The sequence below is a fragment of the Musa acuminata genome, chromosome BXJ3-1, assembly GCF_036884655.1.
Source record: "Musa acuminata AAA Group cultivar baxijiao chromosome BXJ3-1, Cavendish_Baxijiao_AAA, whole genome shotgun sequence".
Classification (NCBI taxonomy): domain Eukaryota; kingdom Viridiplantae; phylum Streptophyta; class Magnoliopsida; order Zingiberales; family Musaceae; genus Musa; species Musa acuminata.
In genome coordinates, this window is record NC_088349.1 from 6464362 (window position 1) to 6478650 (window position 14289).

The 14289-nt window shown below is 40.6% G+C and overlaps 2 protein-coding genes across 2 annotated transcripts; one reads left to right on the top strand and one right to left on the bottom strand.

Moving 5' to 3' along the window:
- Positions 1-761: 761 nt before the first annotated feature.
- Positions 762-2356, bottom strand: LOC103983876 (protein SMALL AUXIN UP-REGULATED RNA 12-like). The gene has a single exon (XM_009401206.3). It carries the CDS (start codon positions 1614-1616, stop codon positions 1080-1082), a length of 537 nt encoding a protein of 178 aa, XP_009399481.2. The 5' UTR covers positions 1617-2356; the 3' UTR covers positions 762-1079.
- Positions 2357-3944: 1588 nt separating this feature from the next.
- LOC135628501 (probable methyltransferase At1g29790) lies at positions 3945-7954 on the top strand. The gene is made up of 2 exons (XM_065135181.1): positions 3945-5461; positions 7606-7954. The coding sequence occupies exon 1, from the start codon at positions 4162-4164 to the stop codon at positions 5422-5424; it is 1263 nt and encodes a 420-aa protein (XP_064991253.1). The 5' UTR covers positions 3945-4161; the 3' UTR covers positions 5425-5461; positions 7606-7954.
- The last annotated feature ends 6335 nt before the right edge of the window (positions 7955-14289 follow it).

Genomic DNA, 14289 nt, shown 5'->3' on the forward strand with positions numbered 1-14289 from the left:
CTTGCTTGTGTAGGTCTCGTCATCCTCACTATCATCTACGCCCCCAAGATATTATCGTCTAGCACCTCCTTGAACACCTTTGTTCCGTCATCCACCTCCTACTTCTAATACTCGCTCCATGCTTGTGCACTCAAGAAGAGAAGATAAGAAGGCAAGGTAGAAGTGGACATGCGAAGGTGATCGAGCAAAGGTGACGAGGACGATGAAGAGAAGCCTTATATCCGTATCTCACCATCTACCTCTTGCTTCTAATGCTTGTTTTACACTTGTGCCCTAAAGAATAGAAGAAAAGAAGACGAGGTGAATGTGACCATGTGAATGCGATAGGGTAGAGGTGGCGAGGATTATGAAAATAGATCTCGTGAGGGTCTACAAGAATGGTAATGAGACAATAAGACCTTCGTACATGGGGCAAAGGCAACGAGAGACCTCATATGGCTTGTGAGGACGATGATGATGACAACGGGTGGAGACGATAAAGGGCATTTACAAAATTACATGAAATTGGATATCATCTTTAAAAATAAAAATTTGGGATACATTCTTAAAAAAAAACCCAAAAGAAAATTTGAAGAATTTTTTTTATGAACATATGGAATACTGTTATAATATCTATCACATAAATTGACTAGGAGATAGTGAAAAGGATTATCCAGTCAAACACTAACCATTAGTTGTGGACTCATCCCCACCCCCCTCTGAGACTCTTTTGTCCTCCTCAGCTATATAGAATCAAAACGAAGTAAAGAAGCTTATCGCACTAATCATCAAGCAGAATAAAAGAAATATTGCTAATAATAATAACAACAATAATATTTACGAGAGAGAGAGCCGTAGAATACAAAATGCAGAACACTGGTGAGCTTCGAGTAGAGTTGAAAGAACATGTCATGACTCTACGCTGTGCGAGTGATCCGATTCAACGGGTGGCACGGTTGAGCTGCCCGTCTCTCATTGATCCAAGAATCCAGAGAATTAGATACTAATGGTGACATACAAAGAAGAAGAAATGCCAGCAATAAGGATCCGTGAAGAAAAGTTGATGAAGATGCGAAGCGTTTCTTCTCCGATCCATCAAATCAACAGATGTTGTTGAAGTCACAGTCCTCCAGGTTGCCGTTGGCGAATCTCGAGGAGGAGGAAGAAGAAGAAGAAGAAGAAGAAGAAGAGAAGGAGATGAGGCAGAGGACGTCCTCGAAGAGGGACTCGTCGCAGGGGAGGGCGATCGGGCCGGAGCGGGACGGGAAGCCGTACTCCTCCTCGGCCTGGCGGAGCAGCTGCCGGAACACGGGGTGGTTGAGGTGGGTCACCCGCACGACGAACCGCCGCGAGCTGCTCCCCACGCACACCGCCACGTGCCCTAACGGCACGTCCGACGGCGCCGCCCACCCGCTCCTCCTCCTCGACGACGTCATCGCCGCCGCCGCCGCCGTCACCCTCCACCGCCGCAGAATCTGCCGCAGCCATACCACGTGCCTCACCCTGCTGCACCTCCCCATCGCTTCCTCCCTCTCTTCCTCTCGCCTGCTGTGGTACTGGAGGGGAGGGATGAAGAGTGGGAGAGACAGGGTCTTATAGGGAGAAACTCCCCATGGCCGGAGAGAGATTAGAGGCATACGTATCTATCATAGATAAGCCGGACAGTGATAACCGATGCATTACGAAGAAGTTTGCGAGTAAATCTTCCTGCAGCTTGATGGTAACTGATATCGACTAAGCTGTCGTTCAGATAGCTTTTGTCAGCTCTCGACATTGTCAAGTGTGCGTTGGTGAAGGTGACGGGTTACTTCCACGGACGGTTAAGTTTGAATCAAATCGAATCAAAATTAATAATTCGAATCGAAATCGAAACCATCGACTTGAAAAAGCTGATGCAAGAGAGGATCCAGCACGGATTCCACACGAAAAGGTGGAGCTTTCATGCTTACGCCAGTAGTTACGCCATTCCTGCCGATGGAAGGGTCGATCCCAGCTGACCCCTTTCGGCTGTAAGGAAGAAAAAAGCAGGATGGAGATGGGAAGATGCGTGGGATCGACCGAGACGACTAGTGCTGCGGAATCACCGATGATTCCTCACCCACGTGCAGCGACTCCCTCCCACACACTTCGCCTCCCATCTGTCTGTCTGTCCGTCCGTCCGTCTCCATGGCTTCTGACATGACCTGCGTGCTGCTCTTTCTTACCTTGGTATTACTTACTTTGGGCGAGGGAGGGAGGCGAGGCGAGGCGTCGCATGCTGCGTTTGCCGGAATGGTTGGCCCTGGAACGAGCGTCGCCTCCGCTGCTGGATGTTTCCTGCTTTACCCATGCACTGGGGCAGAAGAACGGGCAACGGAGAGTTGGTGTTCACCGTCACTACTTTTGGCGAAGACTACTAACAAGCAGCGGTTGCTGGTCGCAATTCAGTTTGACGGTGTCTTCGCTAGTAGCGTTATCCCCCCAAATCAGATCAAAATTAAAATCGAATTAGGTCAATGTTTGACGGTGTTTTCGCCGATAGGATTATCCCGATTCGATTCAAATCAATTCATTTCGATCCATTGCCGAAACCAAATCGGATCGATAGTTCGACGATTTCGAATCTAATTTTACAAACCTAAAATCGATTTTCTAGAATCAGAAAGATAACCTATTGGCACGCATGTATAAAAGGTGAACCCTAAAAGCAATTTAGGTCTTATATTCCCGATAACCATTCGAATACAGAGAACATTCTCTAACTGCGATGACAACTTCGATATTGATTCTTCTATTCCATAGTTCTTCATCTCAATTGCTTCCGTCTTGAACGCACGGACAACAATTTAGGTAGCTTCGACGAGGTCGAGTAGAACTACGGTAAAGCTTTTTTGCTTAGGCTTCGCTGGATCTGTTCTGCTTATCACGCTCACGGAGCTTGTCGAGGACGAAGGCTTGGAACAGGTGAGACTTCAACGTCCACAGTAGAGAGGGAGCCATGTCGCCTAAATTATTGTGCTCTGGTGCTCAGCAAACGACAGGCCAAATCCCGGACTAAAAGAAACACTGCGAGTCGAGTTCGTCATGTGCTAGTGTCCGTGATTTGGAGCCTCAAACCACTCTCTCCTCCTCTTCCTTCCTCCCTCCTTCCCTCCCTTTGGCGCGCAAGCAATCGCAGTCTCATATCTTCCTTCGTCCCGCCATCTCCACATGTTATCTAATATATTTTTCTTCTTTCTTCAGCCAATCCTAAACCTTATTTAAAAATACATATATATATATATATATATAATTTAAAATTATAAATTAATTAATCGATTAATCTAATCAGATTAATTTGTTTGGAAGTGGTTTAATTAGATAAATCTAAATCGATTCTGATTCAAACCTATCTTACTTTAATTTAATCAGAATCAAATAAAATTTTGATTAATTACGGTTGGACCTAAACAGTTGGGTAAAAACCGGTTCGAACTGCCCTCCAAATGGATGATTCCCATAACAGAAAATGATCGAACTCGACTCTTCGGTCTACGTGGCACGGTCGTTCAATCTGAGCTCATTGTTCAGCGTGGCACGTGACGGCGGCATGTGAACCCCCACTCGACGGATAACTCCGCGTCGCGACTCGGTGGACGACAGCTCTCGCCTCGGTGCGTCATCTTCTTTTCTCGTTTACGCCCACCACAACCAGTCTCGTTTGTACCCCCAACATACCCACTGCGCTGGCTTGTTTGTTTCATGCCCTCCGGATCTAATCCACGCAGGCATGCGCTTCTACTGGTGGGTCCCGATCCTGGACCAATTACATTTCGGGTAGCTTGTGACAGAAGACGTTTTTGCTGCTTGCGTCATATGGAAATGCTTCTCGTACCCATAAGTAACGAAGAGATCCGTGTAGGTGATCAGGACCGTCGAAGTCTTCCTACGTGTTGTGATTACCAGAGTAATGCTTATGGGTAGCTTCCAGGGTGTCCGTAGCGGGTTCTCTGTTACAATTGTCAACCTGTGACGACGCTTTTCGAGAGGAGAGGGCGACGAGGAGACCGACAACGATCTCCTCCTCCCTCTGAAACCGCGGCTAAGGTAGAGCCAGTCTTAGCGTCTACTCTCTCTGTTTCGAAGACACGAGAGAGAGAGAGAGAGAGAGAGAGCAGCGGCACCAGCCGAAAGAGCTCACTCACTCTGCTGCCAGTTGCAGCTATGGGCTCCGTCTCCCTCAAGATCGGCGATGGCACCGCGCGCTTCCGGCGAGCCACCCTCTGCTCCTCGGCCGTACACCTCCTCATGCTTGCGTCCGTCATCACCACCAACCTCTTCGCTCTCTACGCATTCACTGCCGCGCCGTCCCCGTCCTTCTCATCCGCTCCGTCCACCGTCCCCCACCCAGGCGCCGGCGTGGGCGGAGGCCACCGCAACCTCTCCGTCATCTCCGAGCACGTCGCCCTCATTGTCCGCGAGATCGAGGCCTCGGAGCGCCGCCTTCACCAGATCGAGCGCGAGCTCGCCGGGTACGACACCCTCGACCCCGCCAAGCCCTCCCTCCCACCGGAACTCAGGCTCTTCCTTGCCCACCACCGCCTCCCCCTCGGCCGCGACGCCCGCTCCGGAATCACGGAGATGGTCGCCTCCGTCGCCCACTCCTGCTCCCGGTCCCCCGCTGCCGACCTCCTCGCCCGCTACATGTCCTACAAGCCCGCCGCCCTTTGTCCCGCCGACGACCCTTCCCTGCCCCAGAAGCTCATCGCCAAGGCCTGCGAACCCCTCCCCCGCCGCCGCTGCCTATCCCGCCCCACCGCTCCCGCTGCTACCGCCGCTCCTCGCCTCCCCTTTCCCCGGTCTCTCTGGAGCCCCGGCGTCAAGAACCCGGGTGCCGGCATGTACGGCCTCGACAAGCAAATGTGGATCACGCCAGGGGGGAAAAACGATTTCTCGATCGACGATGTCCTGGCCCTCGGCAGTGGTGGGATCCGGATCGGCTTCGACATCGGAGGCGGAGCTGGGAATTTTGCGGCCAGGATGGCCGAGAGGAACGTCACGGTCGTCACGTCCACCCTGGAAATAGGGGGCAAGCCGATGAATGAGTTCGTAGCAGCTCGCGGCCTCTTTCCGTTGCTCCTCTCGCCGACGCAGAGATTTCCATTCTATGACTCAGTGTTCGATCTGGTGCACACGTTGAACGCCCTCGACGAGGGTGGCGCTCCAGCACTGGGGCAGGCCAGCCGCACCGAGACACTGGAGTTCCTGATGTTTGACATCGATCGGGTTCTCAGGGCCGGGGGTCTGCTATGGCTTGACAACTACCTCTGCACTGATGATGAAAGGAAGCGCATTGTCACCAAGCTTATAGAGAGATTTGGGTACAAGAAATTGAAATGGGTGGTGGGAGAGAAGGCTGATGCGAGGAACACGGCGAAGACACAGGTCTACCTCTCGGCCGTGCTGCAGAAGCCCGCTAGAGGTTGAACTGTATCACTGCTGGTGGAGGAGAAATGCTAGCAAGGTACGAGTTCGATTTGATTCTTCGATGCCCTTTGTTATGGTTATATTTGCACCAATTTAATTCCTTAGTCAGTCATTTGATGGAATTCATAATATTAGCATTGTAGTGGAACTTCTCTTAGTTTAACATATAGGTTGCTGCCTGAGAGGAGTAGAGTTCCTAGTTATGTTTTCAGGAGGATAATGCCACCATGCTCAAATATTCTTATTTCATAGCTCTTTAGCACTTATCGTTTGCAATGTCAGGTACTCAATTTTACTACTGTATGGCAATGAGATCTTAGGCTGCTGAGTGCTTGCGGATATATTTAGCTGTGATTGACACACTTTGTGTAGGCATACATAAAGGTTCATCATCCTTTCTAATTTCCATATTCTCAAACATGATGACCTGAACATATCCTTTTTCCAAATTGAGGATCACATCAGTGCAAATATAATAATCAAGGTTCGGTTTCAACAGTTGCTTTGGCACAGCGCTCAAAGTTTTACTTTCAATAGTTTCATGCCTTTGACATTCTCAGCCAAGTTGTGGAATATCGGGGTAAGGGTTCCAAAGATCTATATATGTGACTGCATCAGACACTCTTTATTAACATGTTACCTGTCAATTTTAGAAGCTTTATGATTGAGAATATGAGGTTTATGGTTTGTAGGGGTTTGTTAGTTAATGCCTTGATAACCACCTTAGATGCTATAGGTATTTAAATTTCTGTCCTGGCAGAGGCTTTTTTATTTTGGATGAACTAATTTTAAGTATTTTTCTTTTTATTTTTCCTGTGCAACCCCTGTCACTCCTGCAAAAAATGCTTCTTGAATATTCATCAATTACTTGAAAGCATATTTAACAAAATTGCAAGACAAAGGAACTCCAGAATAAAATTTGTTTATTATCCCTGTGATTAAAGTCGAATTCGGTTAGTTTTGTGTTGAAGTGATGACCTTAAATCAACTCCTCTAATTAACTAACAAAACTTGAAACTTGGATGGTAGATCAAGGATCTCCACTATGGGGAGAATGGGGTCCAATCTCTCTCCTGTGCAAGCTGCCGATTTCTCACTTTATGAGGTTAGTGGGTTTAAATAGGTTGAAAAGGAACTCTTTGTTCACCTCATTCAGAAAACAGGGAGAATTGTAGAACTTCTTTGAAACATGTTTCAAGTGTAACTACTTAAGCCAGCCTGAAAATGAGCCAAGATCTAATGAGACCAATCTTTCCTTGATTAGGTTGTAAGCCTGCTAGTGTTACTCTATATAAGGGAAAGTTCCAAGAAATGTCTACATAAGAGGGATGAACATGCAAGTACCGTGTCCTTTAAAGTACTAGGAGCTTTTTTTCTTGATAGTAACGGCAACTAGAAACAAATTCCTGGTTATATCACATATTTAATGTCAACATAGTAAATGCTATTTTTTGCTCCTTGTACTTATAAAGAGACAAAGGTAGTCCTGCATTGTTATTTGACGTTATTGATCTCGCTTGCAATGCGCAAAGAGTATTTTTTATTGATTTTCAAGCTGGCCACTGGGTGTAGAAGTAGGAATTACATATCCACTATGCTAAACCTGGAATGTAGCTTTTATTCCGTCATACATTTTGTCTACTTTTTCAACTTTCATCTTCTTCCTTATAAGAGCATGACATTCATTTGTACCTGCATCCCGGTTGACCCCAACACCTGAGTTTTGGTCTCCAAAGCATGGTATTCAATGGTCAAAATGGCAATAGCATAAAATCTGGATACTCCTATTCGTTGTATTTATTCAATCTACCATTAATTTGTAATTAAAGGTACTTTATTATATGGTGAATCTTGCTCTTAACCAATATGTTTTCAATAGGGAATCTTGAACACTGAATTCTTTCAGTATACATACTTAGAATATCATTGTAACATTCATCATATATTGTGTAATGATTATCATGCTTATTATTGATTTTCTTACTTAATTGTTTAATTGAATCATTTTGTCCTTGTCCTTGTACTGATAGGATCTATTCCAAAAAATCATGAGTTCTTACTTGAATCAATCTTTTAAAATATTAGATAATCCCTTTTCATACTTGGGTGCCAGCATTTCCCCCTACTTTGCTGATGAGTCGATTGTTTTCTTTTTTTGACTCATGTCACATTCTTCAATAGGAACGGCAATGTGTACCAGCAGTGGCCGAAATGCAAGAATTGCAAGACCGTCTAGGCACATGATCAATTTGACGAGATCTTTTCACGAGCAACATTGATTAGGCTTTGCCAGCTGCTGATGTCCATCATCTCCTCTTAAGTCGACATTGTATGACAAAATTGCAGTGGCTCAAGGTGTTTATACTGAACATTTCACTGCTTTGTAGTCATATAAGAAGTTCATGGTTGTCCTTCAGTTTTTGGAGAGTACTTATCTTCAGATTCATTCCTCGAGACCAATGTTACCCTGTTGCTTCCAATAAAAGATCCAGGCTAGCAGAGAACTATAATAGCACAGAACTGTATTACATATGTATGCAGCCTGCTTACAGCTTTCATAGAATTTTATTGCAACACAAGCAAGCATTCTGCTCCAATACATTAAAATGGGATTTTCTCCTTGTTCTTTAATCCAATCTATCTGCATTGCTGCTGCAGTTGTTACCAATTGCAATTCTGTAGTTTACTTTCTTGTCTTTCATTAGGGAAATTGTTAATTTGCTGATGCTGCCTTTATACAACTTTATTTTGCAATTAATTTGCTGCCCCCCCCCCCCATCCTTCAGTCCTCATCTGGTAGGCCTTCATCGATGGCCCTATTTCTGGTTGGTCATCAAGAGGTTACCATCTATTTATCAAGAACTATCTATAAGGTAAAAATAGTATATTATGGTTGAATTCCTCGTATCAAAAAAAGAAAAAAAGTGAAGAAATAAACGGACTAAGGAAGATCGATCCTCATCGATCAATCGATTAGACAAAAGAAAAGAAGCGATCGCTTCTATCGCTCATTGTCGATCAATCAGTGCAAGAGTGGTTCCTTCTTCTCTCGCTCATTGTCGATCGATCAGTGCAAGAGTGGTTCCAAGATCTATCTTCGATACCACAGTGAGACAAAATCAAGTATTGCTTATTCCATTGAGAAGGAGCTATATGAGATGATTCCTTAATTGATCGAGAGGGAAGCAATGTGTTGACCCCAAGGTTCGATCAAATGAGTTTACGTAATAGTCGAAGGATTGGGTTCTGGCCAAGACCAAATGCCGAAGGAGCTTCATCCAAGAGATATAGGCTAATTAAGGATCCATAGATAATTTTCAAAGAAGCCATCAAATATTTGGACCTATGCCTTAGTCGTCTCAATTTGGATTCTCAACGTCGTCCTATGATGTCTTCCAAAAGATTTGGCTGCGTAACAATGATCTTTTGCTGATATCCACCGCTTTCTTTAACGGTTAATTATATAGTACTTTCCTTTAAGTTCTTATATTTTAAAAAATTATATTAATATTTTTATAATTATAAAAATTATCAAAATGCTATTAGTTTTATTAATGAAAATATAAAAATAATAGATAAAAAGATAATTTTAACATTTCAATTGATGGTAACGGATGACATCGATGATAACGGACGACGACATCGCTAAGGGCCATGGGTAATTATTATGGATGAGAAGAACGACGATGAGAGGTAAAAGCTGCTCTGCATCTGTGTCGATGTCGATGTAGAACTACAAAAGGGTCGCTAATGTAGATGCCGAGCGACGGCTCTCACATCTTATCGTCACTCTCCTAATCCACAATAACCATATGTGACCTTCAATGACGTCGTCGTCCGTCACCACTGACGTCATCCGTCATCATCACCAATTAGGAAAATCGACCAAAATGATTACCTTTTGTAACTATAAGAATGTTAATATAATTTTTAAAAAAATATAATAATCAAAATAATAAATATAATTAATTAGCACGTTATTTAAGCACTTGTATTCGTTTTAGCTTTGGAAAAAGGCTCGGAGTTGCACAACCACGGTGTCAGCTTCCTCGATCTCCACTCCTTGCAAGTTCAATTCCCTCAGCTCTGCCTGCGACCACAAACAAGCATTAGAAAGCCAAATCCAAAGTAGCAGTAGCACTAATTGTTCTAAAACTTCAAACACCAGTATTCCTTTGGGAAGCTTCCAAACGTTTGTGGCAAACAAGAATCATCATCCTCGACTCTGCCAGCACGTTCTCCTGCTCATTGGCAACATAGCGTCAATCAAGGGTTTGTTTAAATGGATCGATCAAATCGTCACACAAAGTATGAGCTCAGTCTCATTCCTCAGTCCTTCGGTCATCCCGTTATCACAAATAATTCATCTCAGATTTGAAGTTCTCAATAACATAGCCTTATTAATAGCCAACCTCGTCATGATCAATTGCGTGTTTGTATAGGGAACACATGTTTATCATATCATTAAATGCCAAAGTTGTTGGCCTTACTTACGATCCTAAGTTTACATGTCTATAACACCAAAAAAAAAATCGATATGATTTATTAGAATACATTAATCATTCTTTTAGTTATCCATCGATCTAAATATCAAGAAAATCCATCTTAATGACATATCCTTGTAGCTACGACAAAATCATCTTATTCTATGAGTGATTTAAATCTTAGTCATCAATTTCATATCACCACTAATCTCTTCGTGCACTACTATAGCATAAGCATGGTCTAAATTATAAATCACCCTCGCACTCACATGTTAGGTCTTTTATCTACTTTGATAAAAATAATACAAGAGAAAAGTGTATATAACGTAAATTATTATAGATGATTTGATTTTAAAAGATCATCTCTTCTTGAGTGATGAAGAAGTTATTGTTTATACTCTCAATGACTTAGGAGATAAATACAAGGAATTTGTGGTAGTAATTCGGGCATGTGACTCATCAAAATCATTTGAAGAACTATATAACAAGCCGATTGATCATGAAGCATATTTAAAACAAAAAACGAGGAAGACGAGACCAACTATCATATCTCAATTTAATTAAAAATCTAAAGGAAAAAACAATCAAAACAACAAGAACTTTAATAAAGGATCGAACAAAATGTCTTCAGGAAATGTGAGTAATCTATAAAGTTATCATCATCCATTATATTGTTAACTCTCCAACCATTGTAGTAACTTCAACCCAAACAACTCAAAAAATAACTTCAACTACAACTATCAGTAGTTCTAACATTTCAATAATAATAATCAATAAAAAATCATCTGCTAACTCTATGACAAAATTGGACACACAACAAAAATTTGTCGATCTCGACCCAAGCCTATTACCACACCCAATTAGCCTCAAGCAAATATCATGACTACTTCGACCACTTATCAAAATAATTGGATTATTGACCTCGTGCTTCTTATCGTATCACTTTTGATTTATATAATTTATCTATCCACATTGATTATAGAAACAATGAAGACATGTGATGGTAATGGAATCCATATCACTTACACTAGATCCATAATTCTTAATTCACACAAGTATTTTTATACTCAAATGATATTTTATGTGCATCTTATATCAAAAGAAATTTTATTTTTGTCTTTCAATTACGCAAACAACATAACATATTTATTGAGTTCTTTCCAAATTAATTTCTTGTAAAAGATCTGAACACAAGGGTATCCTTGGTCTGAGGCTAGAATAAAGACAACATCTATGAAGATCATTAGTTTTATAAAACACTTTGCCAATTGCTCTTACTTCAATTGTTGCTCTAATTGATATATGGTATTGTTGTCTTCGTCACCCATCATCCTTCATTCAATAGTAGCTAATTTTTTATTACTCCCTTCTAACTTCCAAATCAAGTAGAATTATAACTCAATGCTTGCCTTAGCAATAAAAGTCATATACTACCTTTTGGAATGTCATACATATCCTACTCTAAACAACTTGAAATCATTTATACTAATGTCCAGGACTCTACTCCAACCACTTCATTTGATAATTTTATATTTTATATCATTTTCATATATTACTTCACTAAATATAAGGTCAATATAGTCTTTACTTATTTTATAAGAGGGTCGAGAACTTATTCCAATCTACTATTAAAACAATAAACTCTCATGATTGAGGTGAATGTCATGTTTTAATAACTTACCTCTCATCATTCGGTATATAACATCTTAAGTCACCACCACACACACCTTAACTAGTTGGTGCTATTGAACGAAAGTACCAACATATAGTTGAGAATGGTCTCACCCTCCTATACCAAGCCTTCATGTAACTAACCTTTTATCAGTAGCTTTTTAAACTATAGTCTACCTCATTAACCGCATACTCATCCCAATCCTACGATACCAATCATCATTTGAAAAACTATTTTACAAAACCTCAAATATTCAAAAACTCAAAGTATTAGATAGTTTATGTTATTCCATGTCTCTATGCTTCACACAAGTTAATACTAAGATCCAAACCTTACATCTTCATTGGGTATACTTTTTAGTGCTATGATCCTCAAACTTCAAAGGTTTTTGTATCACATCATGCTATTTTTGTCGAGTCTACATTTTTCTTCAACAATATGAGTCATTGCAATAATCATCTATCACTAAATTTATATGAGTACATCTCAAACCCTCTTAAGTGTGTCTCTCACCACATCAATCAGTAGTTCTCATCTAGACCTGTACTACCTTATTACTTTAGTTTAGCAACACCTCATCGCCTATGCAACTTTTTTATTTACCTCTCCATCAACTCATTCTACAATGCGCGATGAAGTAATACCTTTGGCACCACAAATAATGTCTTTGTCCTAGTCAAGTGACACTAAAGTGCATTAGCTTAATTAAGGAACATGTCATTAACTCTTCATCAATTCTTATATATTTAATATAACTCAATAATACCACCGAACCTAGACATCATATGACAATACACTCCAAAAATAGCATATTCAAACCACGTCAAATCATTGATCTCCATGTTACTATAAGCCCTCCACCTAAGCCTATTGAACCCATAACTATCATCCAAGCTCAAAAATATCTACGGAATATGATAACCTACTTCATAATACCACATGGATCATAATATCATCTCATATCATACAAAATATCATCGGTTGTAAGTGGACCATTTGAATTAAACGGAACCCAGATGGAATCATTGCTAGATATAAAGCACATCTAATGACCAAGGGGTTTCACCGACGACAAGGTGCTTATTCCACAAAGAACTTTAATCCAATTGTTAAACCGACGTCAATTAGACTCATCTTGAGTTTGGCTATCACTCAAGCCTAGTATATATGACAACTAGATATTAACAATACTTTCTTATATGAGACTCTAATTGAATATATCTTTATATCACAATCCCTTGATTTCATCCACCCTTAATATCTAAATCATGTTTGTAAATTATAAAAAGCTATTTATAAGCTTTATCAAGCTCCAAGAGCCTTATACACCAAACTTGGTTCATCTTTGATGCTAGTCGATTTCATCAACTCTAAAGTCTAATACCATTTTATTCTTATGATAACAAAAGAGATATACCATATATCTACTAATCTAGATTGATAACATTATCATCACAAGTAATTATTCTATGGAGACCAAGTAATTCTTTAAGCAACTGATAATAACATTCACATCTTCTAGATTTTTTTATTTCAAAATAAGTAAATTTGAGAGCTATTATCAAAGACGAACATGCAAAATGCCAAAGAAGTTGATACCTTACTCTCCACCACTGAGTCACTTAAATTATATAATGATAGCCCTACTACAATTCCAATATAGTACCAACAAGTACTTAGTTTCTTATAGTATTTATATCTTTTATATCTAAATATTTCATTTGCAGTTAACAAATTATCACAATTTATGCATTGGCCCTCCATTGCATACTGGTCTGTACTAAAACATATTTTGTGATATATTAAAGAGACTCTCAATCATGGAGTTTTCCTTCATTAAAACTCATCACTTCATCTTTGTGCTTTTATCGATGATAATTAAGCAAGTAGCACTGATGATAGAACATCTCCGTTAGCCTATATTATCTTCCTTGGAGCAAATCTAATTAGTTGCAAAACTTAACTATGTCACCAATCTACTACATGAACTTGACATCGCCTCTAAATTCATTCCTACAATATATTGTGATAATGTCTATGCTACTTATTTATATGCCAACTCGGTGTTCTACTGATGCATGAAACACATTGTCATCAACTTCTATTTTGTTAAAGATTAAGTTATCGGATATCAACTATATATTTCTTACGTTCATACTTCTGACCAACTAATAGATAGGATATTTCAGTTGTATCGATCAAAGATTAGTATCTTTGACGAAAACTCAATCTTACGAGGATATGATAAAAGATCATGATATAGATAAATATGAAATGATAATTTTTGCTCTAATCCTCCGTCTATGATTTGAGGATCTTAAATTTGAATATATAATTTGAGTACATGATTAAGAAAAATATTTTCCTCAATCTACCTCTATTCACGTAAATTCTTCTTATGAGTGGTAGAACAAGTTACTCTTATATAAGAGTCAATTACCGGCAGGAAGTGGTAACGATTTTGACTTACACGATCTAATATAGGTTACCTCTATTCACCATAAATTCTTCTTATGAGTGGTAGAACAAGTTACTCTTATATCAGAGTCAGTTACCTGCAGGGCTGAAGTGACAACGATTCTGACTTGCACCAACTTGAACAACAAGCCCTTTGATGGCATCTGAACTGGACAGAAAAGGAAGGGTGTAGACTCCTCAGCAGCCCTAATGGCAATTTGATTTGATTTTCTGGATAAAAAAAATCAGATA

Bases quoted from the DNA above. Each gene is read 5' to 3' on its own strand.
- LOC103983876 (XM_009401206.3), bottom strand. From the start codon at position 1,616: ATGCCTCTAATCTCTCTCCGGCCATGGGGAGTTTCTCCCTATAAGACC.
- LOC135628501 (XM_065135181.1), top strand. From the start codon at position 4,162: ATGGGCTCCGTCTCCCTCAAGATCGGCGATGGCACCGCGCGCTTCCGG.